General features: G+C 37.0%; 3 protein-coding genes across 4 annotated transcripts in view; all 3 read left to right on the top strand.

Annotated features, from left to right (window-relative positions):
• LOC307140227 (protocadherin alpha-C2-like) overlaps positions 1–23,742 on the top strand; it is a gene marked incomplete at its 5' end in the record, with an annotated part of 201,324 nt that overhangs the window by 91,165 nt on the left and 86,417 nt on the right. The window lies entirely within an intron of this gene.
• Positions 1–23,742, top strand: part of LOC307139494 (protocadherin-16-like) — a gene marked incomplete at both ends in the record, with an annotated part of 82,044 nt that overhangs the window by 57,722 nt on the left and 580 nt on the right. Inside the window, 2 exons of the mRNA XM_079838493.1 lie at positions 21,274–23,586; positions 23,633–23,635. Of these exons, the coding sequence (XP_079694619.1) occupies positions 21,274–23,586; positions 23,633–23,635 (2,316 nt within the window). The remainder of the gene's footprint in view (positions 1–21,273; positions 23,587–23,632; positions 23,636–23,742) is intronic.
• Positions 1–23,742, top strand: part of LOC307139495 (protocadherin Fat 4-like) — a gene marked incomplete at both ends in the record, with an annotated part of 53,678 nt that overhangs the window by 29,480 nt on the left and 456 nt on the right. The window contains one exon of the mRNA XM_079838494.1: positions 21,274–23,635. Within this exon, the coding sequence (XP_079694620.1) occupies positions 21,274–23,635 (2,362 nt within the window). The remainder of the gene's footprint in view (positions 1–21,273; positions 23,636–23,742) is intronic.

The raw sequence follows: 23,742 nt of genomic DNA, 5'->3' as shown, positions 1-23,742 counted from the left end.
TCAGTGTACTGCATCCGTGCATTATGTCTTAAAGTGACAGCAACCGAATATTCCTGCTGTCTGTGTTTTTAATGTTAATCAAACAACAAAAGACAAGGAAATCACTCACTGCTCTTGATTTAATAGTTTTTAACTTTAATAAGGATTACTATTTAATTTATACAGTCAAATATGCACTGTTATTTTACATTTGATTACTTTATTAAATTTCTGTACCTGAAAACTACTTTTTGTTTTGCGTTATATCGTCCCAGAAATAATTGCGATAAACGATATTAAGGTCATTTTATTTCACTGAATATATAATCCTAAAATATAACAGCATAATAATGCAAGTAGACACACTTTCAAATGACAACCTTTTAATTCTTTAGGGTAAAAAGGGTAAAAAATATATTATCCTAAAAAAATAAAAAAATAATTGTAAATAAAAATTTTCCCTTGTGAAACGGCTTTAACACTCGTCGTTCTGCGTTGACATTTATATGTGCACTGGAACAGGGGATCGCGGCTTTGAAATCGAGTCCATTTGGGCTTATTCTTCCAAACTGTCAGTAGTTGTCAGGAAAACACAATAACTATCACCTGTTGATAACCGCTCTGTGTATGAAGGAACTGCCTGAGAACCACTTTCACCTCCGTCACGGAAAACATACAAGATGACAGCACAATCGAGTAAAATATTGGTGACATTCATTATCATGTAAACATAATGGGCGATATATTGCATCACAAAAAACTATTGAGGTCATGTACATATATTGTGCGATATATCGATATATTGATTATTGCGACAGGCCTAACTGAACTGTGAGTAATTTAAACCGTTACTGGGTAGGGGTGTAACGATATTTAAACCAAACCGAAAAAACCGCGATACACCACCCACGGTACGAACCGCGATACTCTCATGTCGAACCGAACGTGCCCCGCCCCCTGCTGCCCCGGCCCAGCTCTCACTTCACCTTATGCCACAGAATATTTTTTTTCTTTTTTTCACACGCTTCAATTACACGCGCAAATGCGGAGGCGCCGTGTATATCACTTCATATGTAAAGCGCAAGAGAAACTACGAGCGTGCAGCGCTACGTTGTCAATTCGTAAGTCATGAAATAAAAGTAAAGTACCAATAAATCAAACTAGTTTGACGTGTGTTAGCTGGGAAGACATGCAGGTATGATGTTCATTCTGTTCATCAGGAGCAGTTTTCATGTTTCATTAACAGTTCATGGTGTATTTTGTATTCGTCATGGTAACTGTTGTTTCCATAACCCCAAAATGCCACTTTATTTTCACTTATGTTATTTTGTTTATTTTTAAATTAGTGTGGTGGCTACAAAACTGCTATTTAATAGCTTTAACTTATAGGCCTATTTATTCATCAGTATTAGTCATATTCATACAATTTATGCCTTTAAGTAGGCTAAAGTGGGACATTACTTGTGTGTGTGTGTCATCAGTTTTTATATTTAAAAAAAACGCATGGTAAATGGTAAAATGAGTATATTATTTCTGACTAGTCTACAGAGCAGACATTTATTTAATTTGAGTTTACTCAGGTATGCTAACTGCTCTAAAGAAAACATGAAGCCAATGTATAACGTTAATAAAAAATTAAGTTAATAAATAAAATTATTGTTGTTGTTATTATTAAGTTAAAAGTGAATCTAGTGTTATTATTGCTGGTGCCCTGCATGTACCCTGCCTCCACAGCGAACCGAACCGAACCGGACCGTGGCTCCAAAACCGTGATATGAACCGAACCGTGGCATAGATGTATCGTTACACCCCTAGTCCCCTACTACTGGGTATACCAATATATGTATGTATGTTAGTGTGCTTTATGAGTGGCAAAGACTTTTAGACAGTGACTCACTCTTGCATGTTAAATACAGGCCTGTGTGTGTGAGAGAGAGTCATTTTTAGCAGCAGAGACATCAGGGCAGTGTCTCATCCATGTGACATTCACACATAGATCATTGTGATCAACTCACATTGTGTACAAATGAAAAATGCATGCTGCATTGTAATTTATATCTTATATAGAAATGTGTAAAAACATGCATAGCTTTTATTAGGGTTCAAGTTCCAGTGATGCATTGAACATAATGATTAAACCAGCATTGTTTCATTTAATAATGAACTAACCATCATGTATGATTAGGGAGGACGCATGCATGCACAATCTTCTGCTATTTGTTATTTATAACATCAAGTTTGCGCAGGCTCTGGTGTATGGTTTTATAGGTAATGCTTTACAATAAGATCTTATTTGTTTACATTAGTTAATGCATTTGCTAACATGTGCTAACAATGAGCAATATCATTTTAAACGTTAACCGTTTTTAATGTTGGCTAATAAAAATACCCATGTTCATTTTAGTTCACAGTGAATTAATAATATTAAAATGTACTATTAACTACTGAAATGATGATAAATGCTATACAAGTATTGTTCATTGTTCATGTTAATTAATGTTAACAAATGAAACCTTATTATTTTATAAATTTGAAAACGCTTGTTTATAATACGCCAAATCTTGTGTGAAGGCATAATTACAGGGTGAAATCTATGCAATGTTTTATACATGGCCTTGGCGATTCGTGTTTTTCCCAAAACGGGTTTACAGTATAGATAAATCTGACAATCTGTTCTGTGGATTTTCAGCCAGTGTTTCTGTTATTTCTATTTTATTCTCTAGCAGAGCGACTTTTCCAGTGAGAGTTGTTCTTTTGGGCATCGTCACATCAGAGTCCACAGAAGCTTTTAATGTCGCTGTGAATTTGAGAGCGTGTTTGAGTCCGAACAGCATCCTTGCATCCCTTACACATGAACACACACACACACGCAAACACATACACACACAGAGACATTTGCCTGGAAGATGTAGGCCAGCGCGATGTGAATAATTTAGTCTGTTCACTGACTGCAGCTTAAATATAGCTGAATTCTCTCTCTCTCTCTTTCTTTCTCTCTCTCTCTCCCTCCTTTTTTTAAAAAAGAGGTTTTGTTTAGATAACCTTACAAGCTGCATGGTGCATCTCGTTATTTATTTAGAAGCATTTCTTGATTTAGTGTAGGCTAATTGTTCTGTTTAGATATTCTATAAATAAGAGGCTGAATACATATCCACAAATGTGATTGTAATGTATTCATGATGCAGCTATGTCTTTTTAGTATGTTTATTGACTGACTGTATCTCTGCATTTAATACATTTTAGTTTTGGTTAATAATCAGTAACATACATTATTGGTCTGAGTTTTAAAATGCGGTCTTATATGCAGTCCTGATGGAATTTACTGACTGTTTTTGTGATTTCTGCACTTATTTTAGTGTGAATTCTTTGGAATTCTATACTGTACGCATTTGTACGTGGTAAAATGGGTTAAACATAGCTTACTGATCGCTGAAGCTATCATCAGAAATGAGTGTTTTAATTCTGTATAAATCTGCAGAGCTGTGGTTTTGTCTGTATTGGCCTGGTAATACATTATACTTTTCATTATTATGGCACAGAATTTGCTGGTTGTTTCTAGTTTTGAGAATGATGGTGGTTGGCATGCAGGTGCAGGGAATTAGTATGGTTTTTCTGTGTCTGCTGCTCTCTAGACACGTGTGTGTGTGTGTGTGTGTGTGTGTGTGTGTGTGTGTGTGTGTGTGTGTGTGTGTGTGTGTGTGTGTGTGTGTGTGTGTGTGTGTGTGTTCATTAGACCTGATAGTGATTCCAGCCACATCCTTCTGCAGCTGCTCCCTCTGAAAGAGAGCTGTGTGTGTCAGCCGTGAATGACATTCAGATTAGCTCAGGTTCTGAATCAGTGTCAGATTTGCACTTGTCCATTATCTTCATCCTTTTTCACTTTACTTCATTCCATTGTCAGTTTATCTCTTTCTGCTGTTATTTTATTTTTACTGTGAGTCAGTTCAAATCTAATTTCATTCTCCTTTCTGCATAGACACCTTTTGAAATCCTTCCGATTGATGAATCCGAAGTGAAGTGTTTACATGATGAACACCTGATAAAGTGATCTGGTTGATGTGTGTGTTTTCGATCCAATCAAGTATTTACATATCCTAATGAACGGATTGCAAGGGGGTTATTAGGGTCCATGTAAACGCAGCTATTGTTCTCATTGTAATAATCATTGTGGTGAACTAAACTATCTCTACTCTCATCTTATGTGTGTTCACCCTTTGTGTGGACTCTATAGACGTAATGGATTTTATACTGTACGAACTGTATATTCTCTCTAACTTTACACTAACCCTGCCCCTAAACCTACCCATCACACAAAACGTTATGTATTTTTACATAAAGCAAAAAGAAAAACTAATTTTGCATGATTTATAAGCTTGTTTCCTACCAAATTATGTGCTATAATGGGACTTCAATTTAGGTCCCCACAGTGACAAGAGTCCCCATGAGTCAGTGTGCATTCAGGTTGAAGTCCTCACCGGGATAGAAAAACATGACACACACACACACACACACACACACACACACACACACACACACACACACACACACACACACACACACACACACACACACACACACACACACACACGTTTGTTTTTGTGAAATGTGAGGACATTCCATAGGCGTAATGGTTTTTATACCGTACAAACCGTATTTTCTATCCCCTTACACTGCCCCTACCCCTAAACCTACCCATCACAGGAGACTGTGCAGTTCACTTTCTGTGAAAAAAACCTTGTTCTGTGTGATTTATAAGCATTTTGAAAAGTGAGGACATGGGGAATGCCTCATATTTCACCCTCTTTTTGTAATACCTATGTCATACCCATGTCATTATACACATTTGTGTCCTGATATTTCACAAAAACATGCCCACACACACACGCACACACACGCGTTTACCTAGCTATCTAAATTGGGACATTGCATAGACTTTTACTGTTTTTATATACAGATAATTGTACATAATAATTATACAATTGTAACCTAACCCTAACCCACACCCTAAACCTACCCATCATAAGATTTTCAGCATTTTTTAATTTTTTTAATTACTTTTTCTTAAATTAGTATCCAGTTTTACAAACAAGGACGTCCCCAAAGGGAGGTTTTTGGAAATTTTGTCAGGTTTTGCTCACTTCTGGGTACAAATTTGTTCCCAAAATATGGTTAATAGGCACACACACACACACACACACCTGTAACCGCACATCAGTCATATGCTGTATGCACCAATTATTTGTTCAGAGAATGTTTAATCAACTGTTTATATTTTGCGGAAGAGTTGTTTAGTGTGATTTAAGTTATTTAAAAAAAAATGTAGTCATTTATTTAATATTTGTGAAACATGTTGTCCTAAATAATGCCTCATACGTGTCTCTCTCTCTATTCCCTTAATAATTACAATATAAATACAGACAATAAACCTATAATCTGTGTGCGTGATGGTACTTGCATTGTCATTTCCAGTGAGTTTGATGGTCAGTGACCTTTACTGAAGGTAATCAGAGCGTTGGCTGTAATGTGGGCTTGTAGTTTGAGACAGTGAGTTTGACAGTGAGGCTAAGTCATTGTCCTGCCTGTGCATTCAGCAAGATGTGAGTAAATATTATTTTCTATATGATCAGTCTTGAGAGCAAAGCTATGAAAGAGCATTCAATTTATTTAAAGCTCACTGACCAGGTCTGAAGACCATTGGGTGATCTGTGAAATTGATTTATAAAAATATATTACATTTTAAGGACATTTTTAATTATAAATGCACATTCAGTTATTTCCTGTTAGGTCTGTATGTATGGCAATTTCTTGTCTAAAACGTCTCACAATGATTCTAGTTTATGTGTGTTTTCTGTTAAACAATTTTGAACTGCATTATACACTGTAGCAATGCTATTTTAAGCATCATCATGAAGACAGAAAAGCGTTTAATTCATTCTGTCAGTTTAATAATGAACACTGACAAATCGTGTTTAGAGTGCTTGATCTGTCATTAGGGAATATGCAAGTTAGACGTGACCTTGCGCCCTTCACAATCACTCTGACACATGTGGTGTGTGTCGATATTTTCATAATCAATTTGAAGTCTTTTTGGCTGTGTCTGAATCATGCATTGTGTAGCGCAGGTGTTTTGAGGTGTCCAACATGCTTGCCGTAGCCCCTGTGGTGTTGATGTGTGCTTTTGGATTAGGCCTGTCAGCATAACCAGGGAGACGGTAATCCAACTACGAGCTTTCTAATGGGATTACAGAGGGAAGTCATCAGCTTTGCAGTGGTCTGAATGGGGAGAGAACTTTACCCAACATGCAAAAAATCTGCCATTCACGTACATACAGTATACACACAGATACAGGGTCCTTCGGGAGCCACTAAAAACGGTACAACTAACACTCATTCATGCACTTACTCTGTTCCCACTGCCTAATTTGGTTCTCACACACTTCTTATCTTTTTTTCCTTCTTGCTCTCTCTCCACCTTTTAATCCCTGTTTAATTTCCCTTTATCTTACATTAATTCACTCCCTCACTAACCCCATTCTTTCATGCCACTGTTCTTTTTTTCCCTCCTTGTGACTGTTGTCTTCTCACTCTATTTCTCTTCTCATTTTACTTTTTTTCCCCCTCACTATTTTCATGGTTTCCTTTCATCACGCTGCTAATCGTGTGTATGTGTCACATTGGCCTTGGATGTTATGTTATTTTAATATTCATAGTTTGACTCTGAGAGCATTTGCATTTGGTTTTGCCCCCTTTTTTGGTCACTGGCAAGGATTATTAATAATGCATATTCTGTTTTGGGCTGAATTTTGGAAATTGCACCAATAGGTTTAAGGTTCAACTTTTCATGACTGTTGTATACAGATACATTTGCTTTGACTTTCTTAAAAAGCCTTTCCAGCTGAAATGTATATGTTCGTCTCAAACTACACTATTTTGCTAAAGTTTTAGGACACCGCAGGTGTATAAAATCAAGTACCTAAGAATGGGTCGCTCTCAGGAGCTCAGTGAATTCAGGTGTGGTACCGTGATAGATTGCTTACTCACTACTAAATAGAATACGTGGTGTAAAGCACGCTGCCACTGGACTCTAGAGCAGTGGAGACGTGTCCTCTGGAGTGACCAATCACACTTCTCTGTCTGGCAATCCAAGATGAGTCTGGGTTTGGCAGTTGTGCCAAGTGTAAAGTTTGGTGGATGGGGGGTTATGGTGTGGGGTTGTTTTTCAATCCCCTTAGTTCCCTTAGTTCCAGTGAAAGGAACTCTTAATGCTTTAGCATACAAGACATTTTGGACAATTTCATGCTCCCTACTTTGTGGGAACAGTTTGGGGATGGCCCCTTCCTGTTCCAACTGTGCACCAGAGCACAAAGCAAGGTCCATAAAGACATGGATGAGCAAGTTTGGTGTGGAGGAACTTGACTGGCCTGCACAGAGTCCTGACCTCAACCTTTGGGATGAATTAGAGCAGATACTGTGAGCCAGGCCTTCTCGTCCAACATCAGTGCCTGACCTCACAAATGCGCTTCTAGAAGAATGGTCAAAAATTCCCATAAACACACTCCTAAACCTTGTGGAAAGCCTTCCCAGAAGAGTTTAAGCTGTTATAGTTGCAAAGGGTGGGCCAACTCCATATTAAACCCTACGGATTAAGAATGGGATGTCATTTAAAGTTCATGTGCATGTATAGGCAGGCGTCCCACAACTTTTGGTAATATAGTGTATCTATCTGCTACTTCTGAGGTAAAGTACGAAAGGCATTTTTAGAGACCCACGAATTTACACTGTTGTGTAAATGACGTAAAACATGTAGAAGATTGATTTTTGATTCAAATCCTTGGTAAGTGAATGGTGGCCATGTTGTTTGACTTTGGCCTCCTGAAAGATTAAAACAGAGCATTTCAATACCAAACTGGTTGCTTTACGTTTCAGGGTTTAAGCTGGTAGTTCTAATCCATATTTAGTAAAAAAATATGTATTGTTTCATTACCTTGTCTTTTTTACAAATTTAGGTCTCCTTCAAGGAAACTCCAAACGCCCGTCTGTGTGTCTCAGCACAGCTGGGCCTCTGACCTGATCTCACATCTGTTCTGATTTAGAAAATTTGTGCACTACCCGATATTGTTTTAACAGAAGTGAAGTACTAATCTCCTCTTCTTTCTCTATTTTTTTTATCATGCTCTCCCGGCATTCTCTCCATCCCCAGAGCACACTCAAGGTAAGACCATGATTTTAGATTTAAAGTGGTTTTAAAAGTTTCTTCCAAAACACCTTAAAAGAATTAGAATCTGAAAGCCCTTGGTAATGCATGAGACCAAGTGAAATGATTAAGTTTTGATGAGGAGAGTGAAAGATGATGTTCAGCTTGTGTGTGTGTGTGTGTGAGAGAGAGAGATAGTTGAATATAGAATAGAACTTTTGGTTCTGTTTTTGTCCCCTTGAACGGTCTCAAGTGTTCTTGCTGATGTCATTCTGCAGTATCCCAGCACACACGCCTGCAGCACTGCTCCATTCTCTCACACACACTTTAACCTTTGCATAGAAATGTACACATCTGCATTTACACACAGTCCATCCACAAAGACACACAAAACGTACACCACCGAGGATATACATAAATTATATGTATAACGTGTGAATAATTACGGTAAGTCGCAGTTATACAGAGCGGGTGGATTATATTCTCTGTGCGGGTTTTGCAGGTTAATGGGTTATAGAGAAAATGGGGTCAAATAGGTCAAATTCAGCCTCTAGCTTATGGATGTTCCATAGTAAAACCAAATTCTGTGTATTCAGGTTGCATTTAAGTACCCACCGGGATAGAAAAACATGTACACACACACGCAATGTTGTCGCCAAATTATATGTATTGCACAAAAATGCAATACGTTTTCTTTTAGGTTTTATTGTTAGATTATAGTTAGACTAATAAAATAAATAAAATCAACAGAAATATATTGTATGTTTATAAAAAGGTTTCATTAGTAAACATTAGTTAACTACGTTAGAACTAAGTTATGAACTAAGAATGAACAATACAGCATTTTTTAATCTTAGTTCATGTTAATTTCAAACATTTACTAATTCATTATTAAAGTCAAACGTTGTATTTCCTAACATTAGTTAAGAAATCCGTGAACTTACATGAACGAACAATGAATGACTGTATTTTTATTAACTAACATTTAACAAAAATAATAGGTTAAATACTGTAACAAATGTATTGCTCATTGTTGGTTCATGTTAGTTAATCCAATGTTAACAAATGAGACCTTATTGTAAAGTGTTACCGTTTGTTCTGAAATATCATATACATCAATTATATGTATGTATTTTTTGTGATTGTGTGGGTGTGCATGATTACAAATGGATTTTGAAATCATTCCTAAATCTGAAACAAATTTTATTAGAAAATGAATGAATACCACACACAATAGACAACATAATATAGGTATAAGTTAACACTGCAGTACCGTATAAAACATGTCCAGTACAATAGATATTATGGCCTAGATTTGTGATGTGTGTGTTATCAGATCTCTCTGTCTCTGCTGAGTGGATTCTCTCCTCTCTTAACATTATACCAGCTGCATTTTCATTTCCTCTGACATAGAGTGTGTGAGGGAGCTATGTGTGAGAGAGAGATTCTTGGTTTCTTTGTTTCACAAGTGACTCGTAAATGAAAATCTCCACCTGGTGGCAGATTAGTGTAATGTTTTAGCGTGTATGTGTGTGTTTTGTTTTTGTTATAAATGTGTGTTCGTGCACTAGCTTTTGCACACAAAATGCTGCCACCAGTTAACAGTGCCTGTCAATAAGCATTTAATCTTTCTCTATGTGTTAGTGTGTCAGAATTGATTTGGTTTATTAAGCGATGACCTATTTACAGCAGCTTCTGTGTGTGCATGTGTCTGTGATTTATGCATCATCTGTCCTTGTGAAAAAAAACATCTCTTCATTGCTGGTTTCTCTGAGGGTGTGGTCTGGATATCTGTGAACAAAACCAGACAAAATGTAAATCAATACTCTGACCTCATTGGAAGATTATTCCCCTGAGAGTCTGATGGACATAAATTTGCTTCAATCACTGCACTCACCAGCAGAGCTGCGCACGGCAACACCTCGGCCAATCAAATAGCCAAGGGCATCAAACAGAGGTGTGCTTAACCAATCAGGTAATGAAAGAGCTGTTGCAGTGTGTGTCAGGAGCCAATCAGAACTCTTGGTCAGTGTGAGCAGCCAGTGAATCTCTCAGCAGAGGCGGTTTCATCACCAGCTGCTTTAGCCTTATTACTTAAAAAGCCTATTTATGGGATTAAAATGGATTTTATTCTTTCATGCACGGCATGTTCCACAAACAAAAACACATTTTCTCTATCTTCTTTTCTTTTTTGGGTGTTATTCCCAAACTCACAAACACTGAAGCATTTATTCTTTTAAAGTGTATGTGTGAAAATGAATAATATAAACCACTTTTTACTGTGACTGTGGTCTGTTCCGTCAATTTACAGTATATTGACTGAAATATTCAGTATTGAGATATTTCACTGTTGTGTTTTAATAATTTGATCTAAATGTTGTGGATTAACCCTCAATGTGAAAGGCTGTACAGTAAGATTTGACATAAATGTATTTCTAAAGGGAAAGTATCTTATTTGACTGTTTACCCTTTTTCCCAGAATGCTTTGGGATTTTGAGGGGAAAGTGAATTAGAGATTATTGCGTACTGGTGCAGCTGTCAGACATCCTCTCTGATCCAAATTATAGTCTGAGCCATTCAGACTTTGTGCTGAGTATCAAACGTAACATGTGCTGGCTGTAGTGTGCCACATACCTCTATGGTTAATATTGTTCATGGATGAAGTTTAATTTGTGGCCATTCATAAGTGCAGTTTAGGTAGTGTGCATGTACAGTACTGGATGCGCCTGCCCTGTCCCATTTCTGTCAGGGAAACGGTGTAAAGCATTCTCAGCACAGATTTAGGAATAAATGATTAAACTCTAGATGGATTAAAATGTTCTCAGATTCATCTTTCTCAAGACTTTCTGTGTGTGTATTTGATGGCAGTTTCTTTTGATTAAAAATGGATCAAAACCCACATAATTTAGTCTGAAACTTGTTTTTAAATCAGAATATGTGAAAGAAACAGAAATGTAGATAGCGAAAAGACAATGAAACGTCAGAAAATGTGTGTGGCCTGTGGTAGGGATGCGTAAAGAAAATGGATCAAATCTAAAATATATCTGCTTGTAGCTGTTTCCCGTAAGTGTTGGACAGAATTTCATCCTGCTTGTTTGCTTAACTATGCATCGTTGAAGAAATCAAGCTAGTCACAACTGTTTCTAAATGTCAGCTTGTGTATTTTGCTCAAGATAAGGATTTATTAAGTCCACGTCATGCAAACAAGAAACTATAGGTGCGTCCCATTTCGCATTGTAAGACCACTGAATTCGTTCCAATGTAGGTAACGATCTGCGGTTGAAGGTCCCTGCGCGTTCTGTCTTTTCAGATGGGCAGAAGGGATTATTTCCAATTCATCTTTAATCTGACTCCGTTTATCATTATCTCGAATTTAGATTAGAATGCCAATTGGTTGTTTGTTTGGTCATTTATATTTAATAGTTAGTCACATATTTAATCATTCTGTTTAACCCTTTGTTGCAATTATACCGTTCCATAATCTACTAGACATTAATAATTACATAGTAAATCAGAATAGATCAAAATGTAAAGATTTAATGACAATATCTGGTCATGGTTACACTTAAAATAGTTTCAAAATGGATGTATGAGATGATAAACTTATACCATTAATCGTACACAGCATGAATATAATGTTACCTGAGGGATAGAAAGAGAGAGAGGGAGAGAGAGAGAGAGAAAGAAACAGACAAAGAGAAGAAGAGGAGAGCCAAAGAGAAGGCCCTAAGAAAAGAAAGCCAGAGAATCAAAAAAAAAAAGCCAGAGCAATAGTTACAATGTTCTTTTATCCTTTTTCCTGACCCTGGGACCAAACCCAAACGTGAGACATTCAAACTGACCAATCCGACCAAAACGTGAGATATTCAAACTGACCAATCAGATCAAACTTCCCACACAGGTGTGATCCCTTTGTCTTTAGGAATTCCAAATGGCCCTTCTGATGAGTAAGATGGGGATGGGGGTTGACAACAGTAAAGCAAATGTCTTTGTTCAATTTCAAATATCAAATATCTTTGAGTAATTTTCCTCCACCAGACATTTTGGTATTAGGCTAGTTTTTCCCTGTCTTTCAGCATACTTATGCACTATTCTATAAAATTTTTAAGTATAAGTAGTGTGTTCACGCTGAAAATTCCAAAAAGAAAAAGTGCACTTTAAATACCCGACACTCAACTGTCGCAGCTTTAATTACATAGTGGAGGGGAAGGCACTACCAGATTCTGATGTTGAATGACAAAATAACCATGTAAAGCTCATACACTACACGGTTGAGTACAGTGTGCGTCATTTGGGACACAGCTTATGCTTCTAACCACAGGCCGAGAGCTGTCAATGCTGTTTGTGTTTGTTTTGTGGTTTCGGGAAACCGACTCGTTAAACTATGCTGATAACGACGGAACTTGCGAACATAGTTGGCTATCAATGCTTTTGGGAAGCACACCCCAGGACTGGAGTTTTCCCTCTTCCTCTTACAGATTTGTTTATGATGATATTAAAGGCCCACTGAAGGGCCTTGAAACGCGCAGCATTATACAATGTGTTGACGTAATTTCCCTTGAAACGGCTCCAGCTGATAACAGCTCCTCCCCTTTTTGAAACAGCCAATAGCGTTTCAGTAATACCACAGTTTGACTAGAGCCTTTCTGTTTGGTAAAAGCCAATTTCCTCCTAATCTCTAACCGTTTATCATCATAATCTCCTCCATATCGCTTTGAAATACAGCATTCTGTGCAGAATTTAAATGGGCCCGATATGTTTTGTTGTCTGCGCCGACTCGCGCTTATGATCCGCTCTGCGCTCTTGTGTCTTTAGTAAAACTTTAGACCAGAGCCGTTGGTGTGTGTGTGTGTGTGTGTGCACTGCGCTGCCGTGCAAAGGCAAAAGACCTTAACTTCAATTTTGGTATTGCCATTTTTGGAACAATGGACATCAGTTTTATCATGTGGAAAAATATCTTGAGTCAATTTTGTTCTTTTCTGCTAAAAATAGGATGTTGTTTTTGCCGTAACTTCCAAAAGCAGAGGGAAAGCAAAGGCAGAAACCCTTAACATCAGTTACAGTCTTTTAGCTTTAGCTTTGAATTCAGTTACGCTTGAGTTAAGGCACTCTACCTTTGTTTTACCAACGTTAAGATTTTTGTCACTCTGAAGTTACTGTTATGCCTATATGTAATTAAAGCACTTTTGCCACACCCATTAACTTAAATAAAGTGAAAATAAATATAATAGGTTTTTCTGGAGCTCCTTGGTGGTCAGAAACCTCAATGAGGTTGAAGAATAGGGATAAATTAAGCCCCTCTGTGGACTGATTTCCAGACTCTTGTAATTCTCTATCTCTCTCACACACACACACACACGCAGGGGGGTTTTTGTGAAATGTGGGGAGGACATTCCATAGGCGTAATGGTTTTTATATCGTACAAACCGTATTTTCTATTCCCATACACTGCCCCGGCCCCTAAACCTACCCATCACAGGAGACTGTGCAGTTCACTTTCTGTGAAAAAAACCTCATTCTGTGTGATTTATAAGCATTTTGAAAAGTGAGGACATGGGGAACGTCCTCATATTTCACCCTCTTTTTGTAATGCCTATGTCAGACCCATGTCATTATACACATTTGTGTCCTGATATTTCACAAAAACATGCCCACACACACACAGACACACACAACCAAAATACATCAACATTTTTCATTTTATTCACCTCTTAACATTCTTTCGTTTCATTTTCTTGTTAATTTAATACATTTCTTAAAATCAGTTTGTTGTTAGACTCCCTTCTTTGTAAACTGTCATAAACTGACTATATCAAGACAATCAATCCTAATCACATCAAATTTGTGAAAGAGAACTGTAGTCTGTATGCATGTGGTACTAAATACATTTTCCATTCCGTCCAGGAAAATGTATTAATACAGAGTTTTTCCATTAATTTTGGAAAAATACACACAATGTCATCAGATATAAGCATATTCCTATACGTTTTGTCAGAAAAGGGTGAATGGTATTTGAGAAAGGACGTCTACATATTACTGGCAATCTGGCATAGCCAAATCAAACCTTTCAAATGTAAGAAATATTTGTGGAAGGTTACTTTATTAACCTCTTAAAGTGTTATTTTACTTAAATTAAGTACAATGATAAAGTTTTAAAATGATCCCGTACAGCTGTAGCCTTCTCATTATTTTTTATTTTGTAATATTCTATTGATGTAATATTAAGCCTTAATAGACAGAACTCACTAAATGTTATTTTAAGGCTATCATTGTTATCATAGAAATGTTTGTAGAGAGTGATAAAGTCAAAATGATCAATACATTAGAAGTTATTTTGTCTTTGTATGACCCATTATTGTTTTTCAGATAATGCAAAGGCAGAATACAGTAACTTCCGAATAAGGGTCAAAGGTCAAGTTTGAGCAACAACAAAAAATTATGTAGATAAATATATTAATTATGACAACTACTTGGCAAATGATCAGTGTCCTACCTGTCATACAATTTGCTGGACAACACAAAAACTTTAAAGTCATTTTTCTCAGTTTCACACTCTGGTGAGTTATGGTCTTTTGCTTTTGTAGGGCGGCGGTGCTCGTGAAAGTAACGTGAAACCAGACTTAATTCGCCTCAACTTAAAGCATATTTATCACATGTATAGTGCGCTATGTGCCATTCACCATGTAGAAAATAGTAAATGTGTGAACAACTGACCGATTTAAGACGCAGCTTCAGGGTCTATTTATAATGCAGGGGGCTGGACGCTTCAGATTCTAGAGAGCATTTGATTGGCAGAAGATTTGATGAGAAGGTGAAGTCTGTGATGATGTCATCAAAATCTGTGATTCATTTTAACAGAAGTGAGTGACTGTAAGTTTTTAATGCTTATATCTCCTAAATGCAAATTTTGTCATTGGTTTGGAACACACCAGCTTATTCATAACCTTAAGGCTAACATAGTCATACTAAAAGCTAAAAAACTTCAGTTTCAAGAGAAAGCAGTTGCATTCGTCTCTTTCTAAGACCTTGTAGTCTTGTCGTATTGGGTGTGTCAGCACTAGGTGTTTAAGAAATGCTCTCAAAATCACTCTCTTAATCAGGAGGAGAGCGTAACATTGCAGCATCTCCTAAACAAAGCATATACTGTGGGAATATGTGTGTTCTCTTCAGTAGAAACATCTAAGAACTAATACATTTTATATACACATCTTCTATAATGTGACATTTCCAAATGATTCAAGGTACTGAATGTCCTAAATGTAGGATTAGAAAACTAAAGTTGCTTCATGGGCAGAAAGATCATACAGACATGCCTTTGGACATTTGCTTTAGAAATAATGTGCACCGAGGAATAATTCACATCAAGACCAGAAACGTAAATTGGGTTGATTTTGATTCCATGCAGGACACTTAATGCATTTTATGCATCTACTGGTATTTCAGAGTTAATACGGTGTTGGTTTGATGTATTTTTTTTATAAAACAAATGTCAGGTGTTGCAGTGCTGTAATCTGCTGAATGTTTAATGCGCTGTAGGGTGTGTTCACAGCAGAAGCGTGTCTGTGGGGGGAGGTGACAGAAGTCAGCAGGACTGTGTCTATCTGCTGCTGTAGCAACACGTCACCACTGCATGAGCTGACCTGCTCTCTAGAACGTGTGTGTGTGTGTGTGTGTGAGAGAAAGAGAGAAAGGCAGGGAGACTCTTTATAATTTCCTCATCCATTCTGTCATATTAATGGCTCCTTTTAATATTAATATTCATAAGATAGTGATGAATTATAGCGTATTTGATCAATTGTCCTTAGTAAAGTCTGCCTCACTCTCACATAAAGCAGAAAGGAGATTCAGAAAAAGCCCCCTCCTGCTGTAATGCTGTTTCCGTGGCAACATGCGAATAGGTTCTTCTGTTGCCTCACAACGTCACCCCTCCCCCTTTCCCCTCTCTCTCTCTTACTCAGGCACAACCATACATATAATGTATGTGCCTATAACCAAACCTGCCTTTTTCTCGGAAAAAAAACCTTTTTTTTCAGCATCAATATGATAGTTTACACACCAAGTTCTCTCTCTCTCGCTCTCTCTCTTTAATTAATCAGATTACACTTTACCACCACGCATAGACATAAATGACACACACACACACAGGTTTGTTTTGCTATCTAAGTGAGGACATTCCATAGGCGTAATGGTTTTTATACTGTACAAACTGTATATTCTATCCCCCTACACACATACCCCTAAACCTACCCATCACAGGAAACATTCTGCATTATTACATTTTTAATAAAACATTGTTTAGAATGTTTTTAAAGCTATTTTAAATATGAGGACATTACATATGTCCCCATATTTAAAATCATGTTTATGTTGTAATACCAGTGTAATACCCGAGTCATTACACACATTTGTGTCCTCTTAAATCACAAAAACAAACACACACACACTCATATATATATATATATATATATATATATATATATATATATATATATATATATATATATATATATATATATATATATATACATACACACACACACTCACATAGTCACAGCCCCACCCTTGATTATATCACACATGCTATCCAACGACCCCCTCTGGTGTTCACTATGCTTCCACACATCCTCCGGCATGTTCTTTTTGCCATGTATGTACACACACACACACACACACACACACACACACACACAAGGTCAAATTCAACCTCTAGCTTACGGATGTGCCTTATTAAAACCAAATTCTGTATTATACTGCGTACTTTTCAGTAACAGTGCTTCATTTCACTAATGTTTCCACACGTGCAAGTGTCACAGTTTTAATGCTTTCATATTGAACACTGAGAATCGATCCAAGGCTCATTCTAGTGCAAATTAAACAGCAGTTATTGAACTTAAGCCAGTACACCCATACTCTGTGTTGCCTGAAACGTTTTTCAGTAATAGGGATATTGAATATAAGAAATAAGTAATCTAAGCTTTCACGTGTTTAGTTTAATCATCATCATCAAGCATTTTTATGATGGTCCTCATTCAGAGTTCCACAATAATTGTACATATTACAGTAACTGAAAAAGGTGTAGGCTGAAGCCTTAGTTTATTTTAACTTTATTTTACAATAAGAGTCACTTCCACTACAAAATTTTATACACAATGGTCTTTCGTTTTGGTTATAGCACCTTATTTTAAAAAAATAATAATAATAATAATTTGCAGCTTTCACTACGAACAGACTTAAGCTTTATTTTATTTTTATGGAGGACACAGTTTATTTTTTTATTGTTTTCAGGACTTAATTAATTAAGAAAAGTGAATTTAGTTAAACCCTGCAACATTTAAGGGAACGTTCTACTGTGTTTTACTGTGTCCTATAAAAGACCTGCTGTTTCACTGCAGCCTAGTGTGATGTGCCTTCATATTTGTGTAACCAATGCAGGAGATTATGATTATTAATATTTGAAATCGCTTTGAGGAAATAGAAATAGGACATAGTAGGCTGCCAGCAGAACCTAATCCCTGGATTACACAGAATTTGAACGGAAACTCCATCTCTATTTTATGTCTCTCTATCTCTCTCGCTCACACACATCTTCTGGAAACATGCAGTGAAATATTTAGCAAGGATGCTGCATCAGTGAGAAGATCAACACAGATAGCATGCCCCACTTTTATATTATCTGTCTCTTTCATACGCACACTTGTTTGTAAATTGGTTGGGTCATGTAGAGTAACAAAGGAATTAGAGTAGATTATTTGCGTGTGTGTCAACTAGAGATGTTTCCACTATATATAGTAATATAAGATTATATGAGTGTGTGTTTGCATAATGGAGGTAAAAGAGTAGGAGCACATAAGAGAAAATAATTTTTTGAGGGGGAGAGATGGGATGGATTTGATGTAGGAGAAATTGCTGGTAAATTTCACAAATAAGTACAAAGACACAGCAATTAACGCATTGAATAAAACAAGATTTTAATTCAGAAAGACGGACTATTTTCTTGTAAAACATACTCATAGTCTTTATTTTATTTACATCTTCGAAAAATCAGCTTTTAAAAATATTTTAAACACACTCGCTGTGGTTTGATTCTTAGTAGAAACCCTTGATGCAAAGTTTTAGGTCACATTTATTGTGTGTGAATGCCATTTTGGATTCTGTGAAATCTTGTGCAGTATGCAGACACTTTGATATTTTGTAATTGTATGCGATGACAATCGCATTTTTTAATATTGTGTCTTTAGTGTACAAATAATGTTTAACTGCATCATAAAAACAACGATTTTGCTCTGCACTATTACAATGTTTTTGAAATTGTGTTTTTAATATATATCTACAGAACGTCCAACCAGGTCAACAGACTCCATCCTCCATGATGCAGTTTTATTACAATGACACCGTGATGAAGAGGATTTGAATTTTTTTTTTTTTTTGTTTTCTAATGTGTGGTGACAGCTATTAGTCACACACATATTTATATACATTGCCATTCAAAAGTTTTTGATCTGTAAGATTTTAATGTTTTTAGAATATGTCTCTTATGCTCACTGCATTTATTTTATTAAAAAATTAAATAAAACAGTAATATTGTGAAATATTATTAAAATGTAAAATAACTGTTTTCTATTTGAAAATATTTTAAAATGTAATTTTTTCCTGTGACACAAAGCTGAATTGTTTTAAAGAAATTAATACATTTATTCAGCAAGGATGCATTAAATTGATCAAAAGTGACAGTAAAGACATTTATAACGTTACAAAATATTCTATTTAAAATAAATCCTGTTCTTTTGAACTTTCTATTCATCACATAATCCTGGAAAAAACTGTTTTCAACATTGATAATAATCATAAATGTTTCTTGAGCAGAAAATCATCATATTAGAATGATTTCTGAAGGATCATGAGACACTGAAGACTGGAGTAATGATTCAGCTTTCATCACAGGAATACATTACATTTTAAAATATATTACAATAGAAAACAGTTATTTGACATATTAATAATATTTCACAATATTACTGTTTTTTGTATTTAAAAAATAAATAAATGCAGCCTTGGCAGCTACCCTTTATAATAATAATTATAATAATTATAATAATTATATATCCTTAATATTTAAAAAAAATAAATATCCTACCTTATTTACTGCACAAGCAGATGCTTTTTAATTAGACGTGTCATCAGTCCTAATTTTTCTGCCATGCATACAAATTTGTATTTCTTCTTATATTCATTATAGTGTTGAAATTTTAGCTAATATTATTAATTATGCTGTATTTATTTATCGTTGAAGTTGAGTAAGTAGCAAGAGGAGCATAAGGAAATGGTAAAGGGTGTAAGCAAAGGTTGTTGTGTGCTGTTCTTTAGTCCTACAAAAGATTGATTCATTGGTTTACCAGGTGAACTTTTTAGTTTGTTTTTACTGTAAAATCGAATTAGTTAGACTTACTTAAAGAAGCATGCATATATTATATATTGTACTGACAAAAGCTTAGTATAGTTCACTTACAACTAATTACTCATTTAATTGTTAACATTGTTGTGTTTTGCATGTTGCATGTTGTGTGTTTCTCAAGCATGGTCAATTGCATGATATTGTCACAAATATAGAGGAATTGTATAAACTGAATTAAAAGTTTCACAAGGTGTTTATCATTATTCGGCATGACAAATAGTTAATGACTTTCTAGAAGCTAGAGATCATCTTTTTAAAAGCAACCTATCTATTACTTCTCTTCCTTTGAAACCAAACAACAAATTTCTTGTTGCATTGCTGCATACATTTATTTATTTAAATGTTTATTTTACTTTTTTTTTTTTTGCTTGACAAAATGGCACTCAAACCAGTCAATTAATATGAACTTGGGGTTTCTGAGTAAACAAAGCATAGTATGTGAATAGTACAGATTTTTACAATTAAGTTAAGACATTAAATGAAGTTAACTAAAAAGTGTTATTGAGAACAACTGTTGGATTTTACAATGTGGTTGCGTCTTCATACTGTTAGTTCTCCAGCTCTAACCTTCGTTTAATCAAAGAATGTTAGAGAATACCAGAAGTTTAAGAAATGAAGGAAAATATGTAGCCTAATCTTTAAAATTGAGCACTGTCAACGTTTTTTTTTATTTCAAAAGTTAGTCTCTTAGCCAAAAATGTATTGTACTTTGTATTTAAATGTAAACAGTAAACTTTATTTCTTGGCTAGGCTTGTACAGACATCACTTATCTTTTTGTCAAAGTGAATCACATTTTTTAATCACAATGTCCTGACTATGTAAGGCTCTAGAACACAGCAGATGTTAAATCAGATGTAACAATGCTGAAACCTGTAACCTGACATTAAACTTCAAATTCAACAGTGGCTGTTTTTATAGTTTTCAATTTAAATGTTCTTGTTTATTGACTGACCGTGTTCAGCAACCGTTTTGCTTTAGAGTGTTTTGTGATTAAAATGGCTTTTTAAGGAATTACTTTATTTAAATATTTGTGTGAGTGTGTGTGTGTGTGTGTGTGTGTATGTGTGGGTTGGGGGGGGGGGGGGGGGGGGGGGGGCATGGGTCCATGTGGGTAATACACTCATGTTTACACTCATGCATCTTTTACACATTATCTCAGTGCACTGCAGTTTTAATCAGGAGGCCACTGTGTGTCACTCTTGCTCTACCAGCTGTGTTAAAGAAAGGAGTGTCTCTCCTCCTCGTCATCACCAGCCCCCTCTCTCTCTCTTGGCTCTCTCTGTTTCTCTCTCCCTCTCTTCCATATATCTCGTGTTTTAAACCTCTCTCCACTAGAACGTCGGGTTCAGTGCTCAAAAACCATAGTTTGTGAAATATCGGACGCGCTTGTGGACCAATTGCTAGAAGTATTTTTGATGGATACAGAACTTGGATATGCTGTCGCTGTGTTTTTGTCCTGATGATAGAAAAGAAAGGTTTGGCTGATTCCTTTTGTCTCTCGTGGACCGAGACGGACCCTTTACTCAACTGGAATTTAACGATCTTGTCAGGCTTGTTGTGGAGGATAAAAAAGCAAATATGTTTAGATCTACGCAGGGGTATTTTCTAGTGTGCTTTTCAATCGCTTTGACCTGTCATCTCTTGGAGACTGTAACCGGACAGATCTCATACAGTGTGTCGGAGGAGGTGAAACGGGGAACTACAGTCGGTAATATAGCTAAAGACATTAACCTTTCAGTAAAGGATCTGCAATCAAGGGGCTTCCGTATCGTGTCAGGCTCAAAAAAGCAATATTTTAGCGTGAATATAGAGACGGGCGCGTTGCAGGTGAGCGAAAGGATTGATCGCGAGGAGCTTTGCGCAGGCGCGATCTCATGCTCCGTTAACCTGGAAGCCGTGGTGAACAGTCCACTGCAACTCTACCGGGTAAGAATAAACATTCTCGATATTAATGACAACTCTCCAGTGTTTCCTGTGAGCACTGTAGTGATTAATGTTAGTGAAAGCACCGCGCCCGGTGTGCGCTTTCCACTGGAGAGCGCGCATGACGCAGACATTGGAGTGAATTCAGTGAAAAACTATAAGCTTACAGCTAATGATTACTTCTTATTAGATGTACAAACTCATAGTGATAAGACGATCTCCGCTGAATTGGTGCTTCAGAAGGCTTTAGACCGAGAGAAGACACCGCGCCTCGAGTTCACAGTGACTGCGGTAGATGGCGGATCGCCTGCCAGAACAGGAACCCTAATGATCGAAGTTAATGTTTTAGATATCAATGATCACGCTCCAGTTTTCAGTAAGCCGTTATATAAAGTCTCCATTGCAGAGCACGCGCCAATCGGCAACACTGTAATCAGACTACAAGCTCGAGATCTAGATGAAGGGTTGAATGCGGAGATTGTTTACTCCTTTATTAGTCGAACGCCCCAAAATATTCTGGAGAAGTTTGATATTGACGCGCAAAATGGAGATGTTAAAATTAAAGGTGATATTGATTATGAGGAGAACACCGCTTTTGAGATCAGAGTGCAAGCTACTGATAAAGGTCAGGTGACTATGTCAGGCCACACTAAGCTTTTAATAGAGGTTCTTGACATTAACGATAACCCCCCAGATGTGACTGTAACATCACTTCTTAGCCCGGTGGAGGAAAACGCGGGGAAGGGAACGGTGATTGCACTAATGACGGTATCAGATCCAGACTCGGGTAAAAACGGAGCAGTGCGCGTTCGCCTTTTAGGCCCCAGTCCTTTTAAATTACAGTCGTCCTTTCAGAACTACTATTCATTAGTTTTAGATGGCGTACTAGATCGGGAAAACGTAACGGAGTACAACATCACAGTGATTGCTGAAGACGAAGGGTCTCCGCCAATGTCCAGAGCTAAAGTAATACAAGTGCAGGTCTCTGATGTGAATGACAATGCACCCCGCTTCCCAAATTCTGTAGTGTATTCATATCTGCGTGAAAACAGCAAAGTGGGTTCCATTATATCGACTATAACGGCAGTAGATGCGGATATCATGGACAATGCGCATTTAACATACTCTTTACTGCCAAGCTCTGTGAATGGTACACCTGTATCAGCGCTCCTCAGAGTCGACTCATTGACAGGAGAGCTCGAGAGCATGCAGTCGTTTAACTACGAGGAGATCAAAACATTTCAGTTTAAGGTTCAGGCCACAGACTCTGGTGTTCCTCCGCTCAGAAGTAACGTGACTGTAAATGTGTTTATCCTGGATGAGAATGACAACAGTCCCGGGATTCTCGCGCCCTATTCCGAGCTCGGTTCCGTTAACACGGAGAACATTCCCTATTCTGCTGACGCGGGCTACTTTGTGGCCAAGATCAGGGCTGTAGATGCAGATTCTGGTTACAATGCGCTGCTGTCTTACCACATCTCTGAACCCAAAGGAAACAATCTGTTCCGAGTCGGAACCAGCAGCGGCGAGATCAGGACTAAGAGGAGAATGAGTGACAATGACCTGAAAACTCACCCGCTGGTCATTTTGGTTTGTGATAACGGAGAGCCCTCACTGTCAGCGACTGTGTCTATTGATGTTGTGGTTGTTGAAAGCGCAGGTGACGTCAAGACTCCATTCAGACACGCGCCGATAAAGGAGGAGAGTTTCTCGGATTTAAATCTGTATTTGCTGATCGCCATTGTGTGTGTGTCCGTCATCTTTTTACTGAGCCTCATCAGTTTGATAGCTGTAAAATGCCACAGGACAGACGGCAGTTTGGGCAGGTACAGCGCCCCGATGATCACCACACACCCTGACGGGAGCTGGTCTTACTCCAAAGCTACTCAGCAGTATGACGTGTGTTTTAGCTCGGACACACTGAAGAGTGACGTAGTGGTTTTCCCCGCGCAAATTGCGCCTGCAGATGCAGAACTGATCAGTATTAATGGAGGAGACACTTTTACCAGAACACAAACACTTCCTAATAAAGAGAAGGTAAGAAATTTAAGATTTGATTTTGTTTTATTACACTTCTTTGTAGAAGGTAAGAAATTATAGGATTACGGTTTAATTTGTTTAAATAAATGCATTTTTATACTTTGTCGTTCCAAACTACTGTATTTGAGAAACAAAATGTGTTTTAATAGTGTT

This window comes from Gobio gobio (assembly GCF_949357685.1).
Source record: "Gobio gobio genome assembly, chromosome: 16".
Lineage (NCBI taxonomy): Eukaryota > Metazoa > Chordata > Actinopteri > Cypriniformes > Gobionidae > Gobio > Gobio gobio.
The sequence above is the reverse complement of the archived record's forward strand: the minus strand, read 5'-3'. Positions and strand labels throughout refer to the sequence as shown.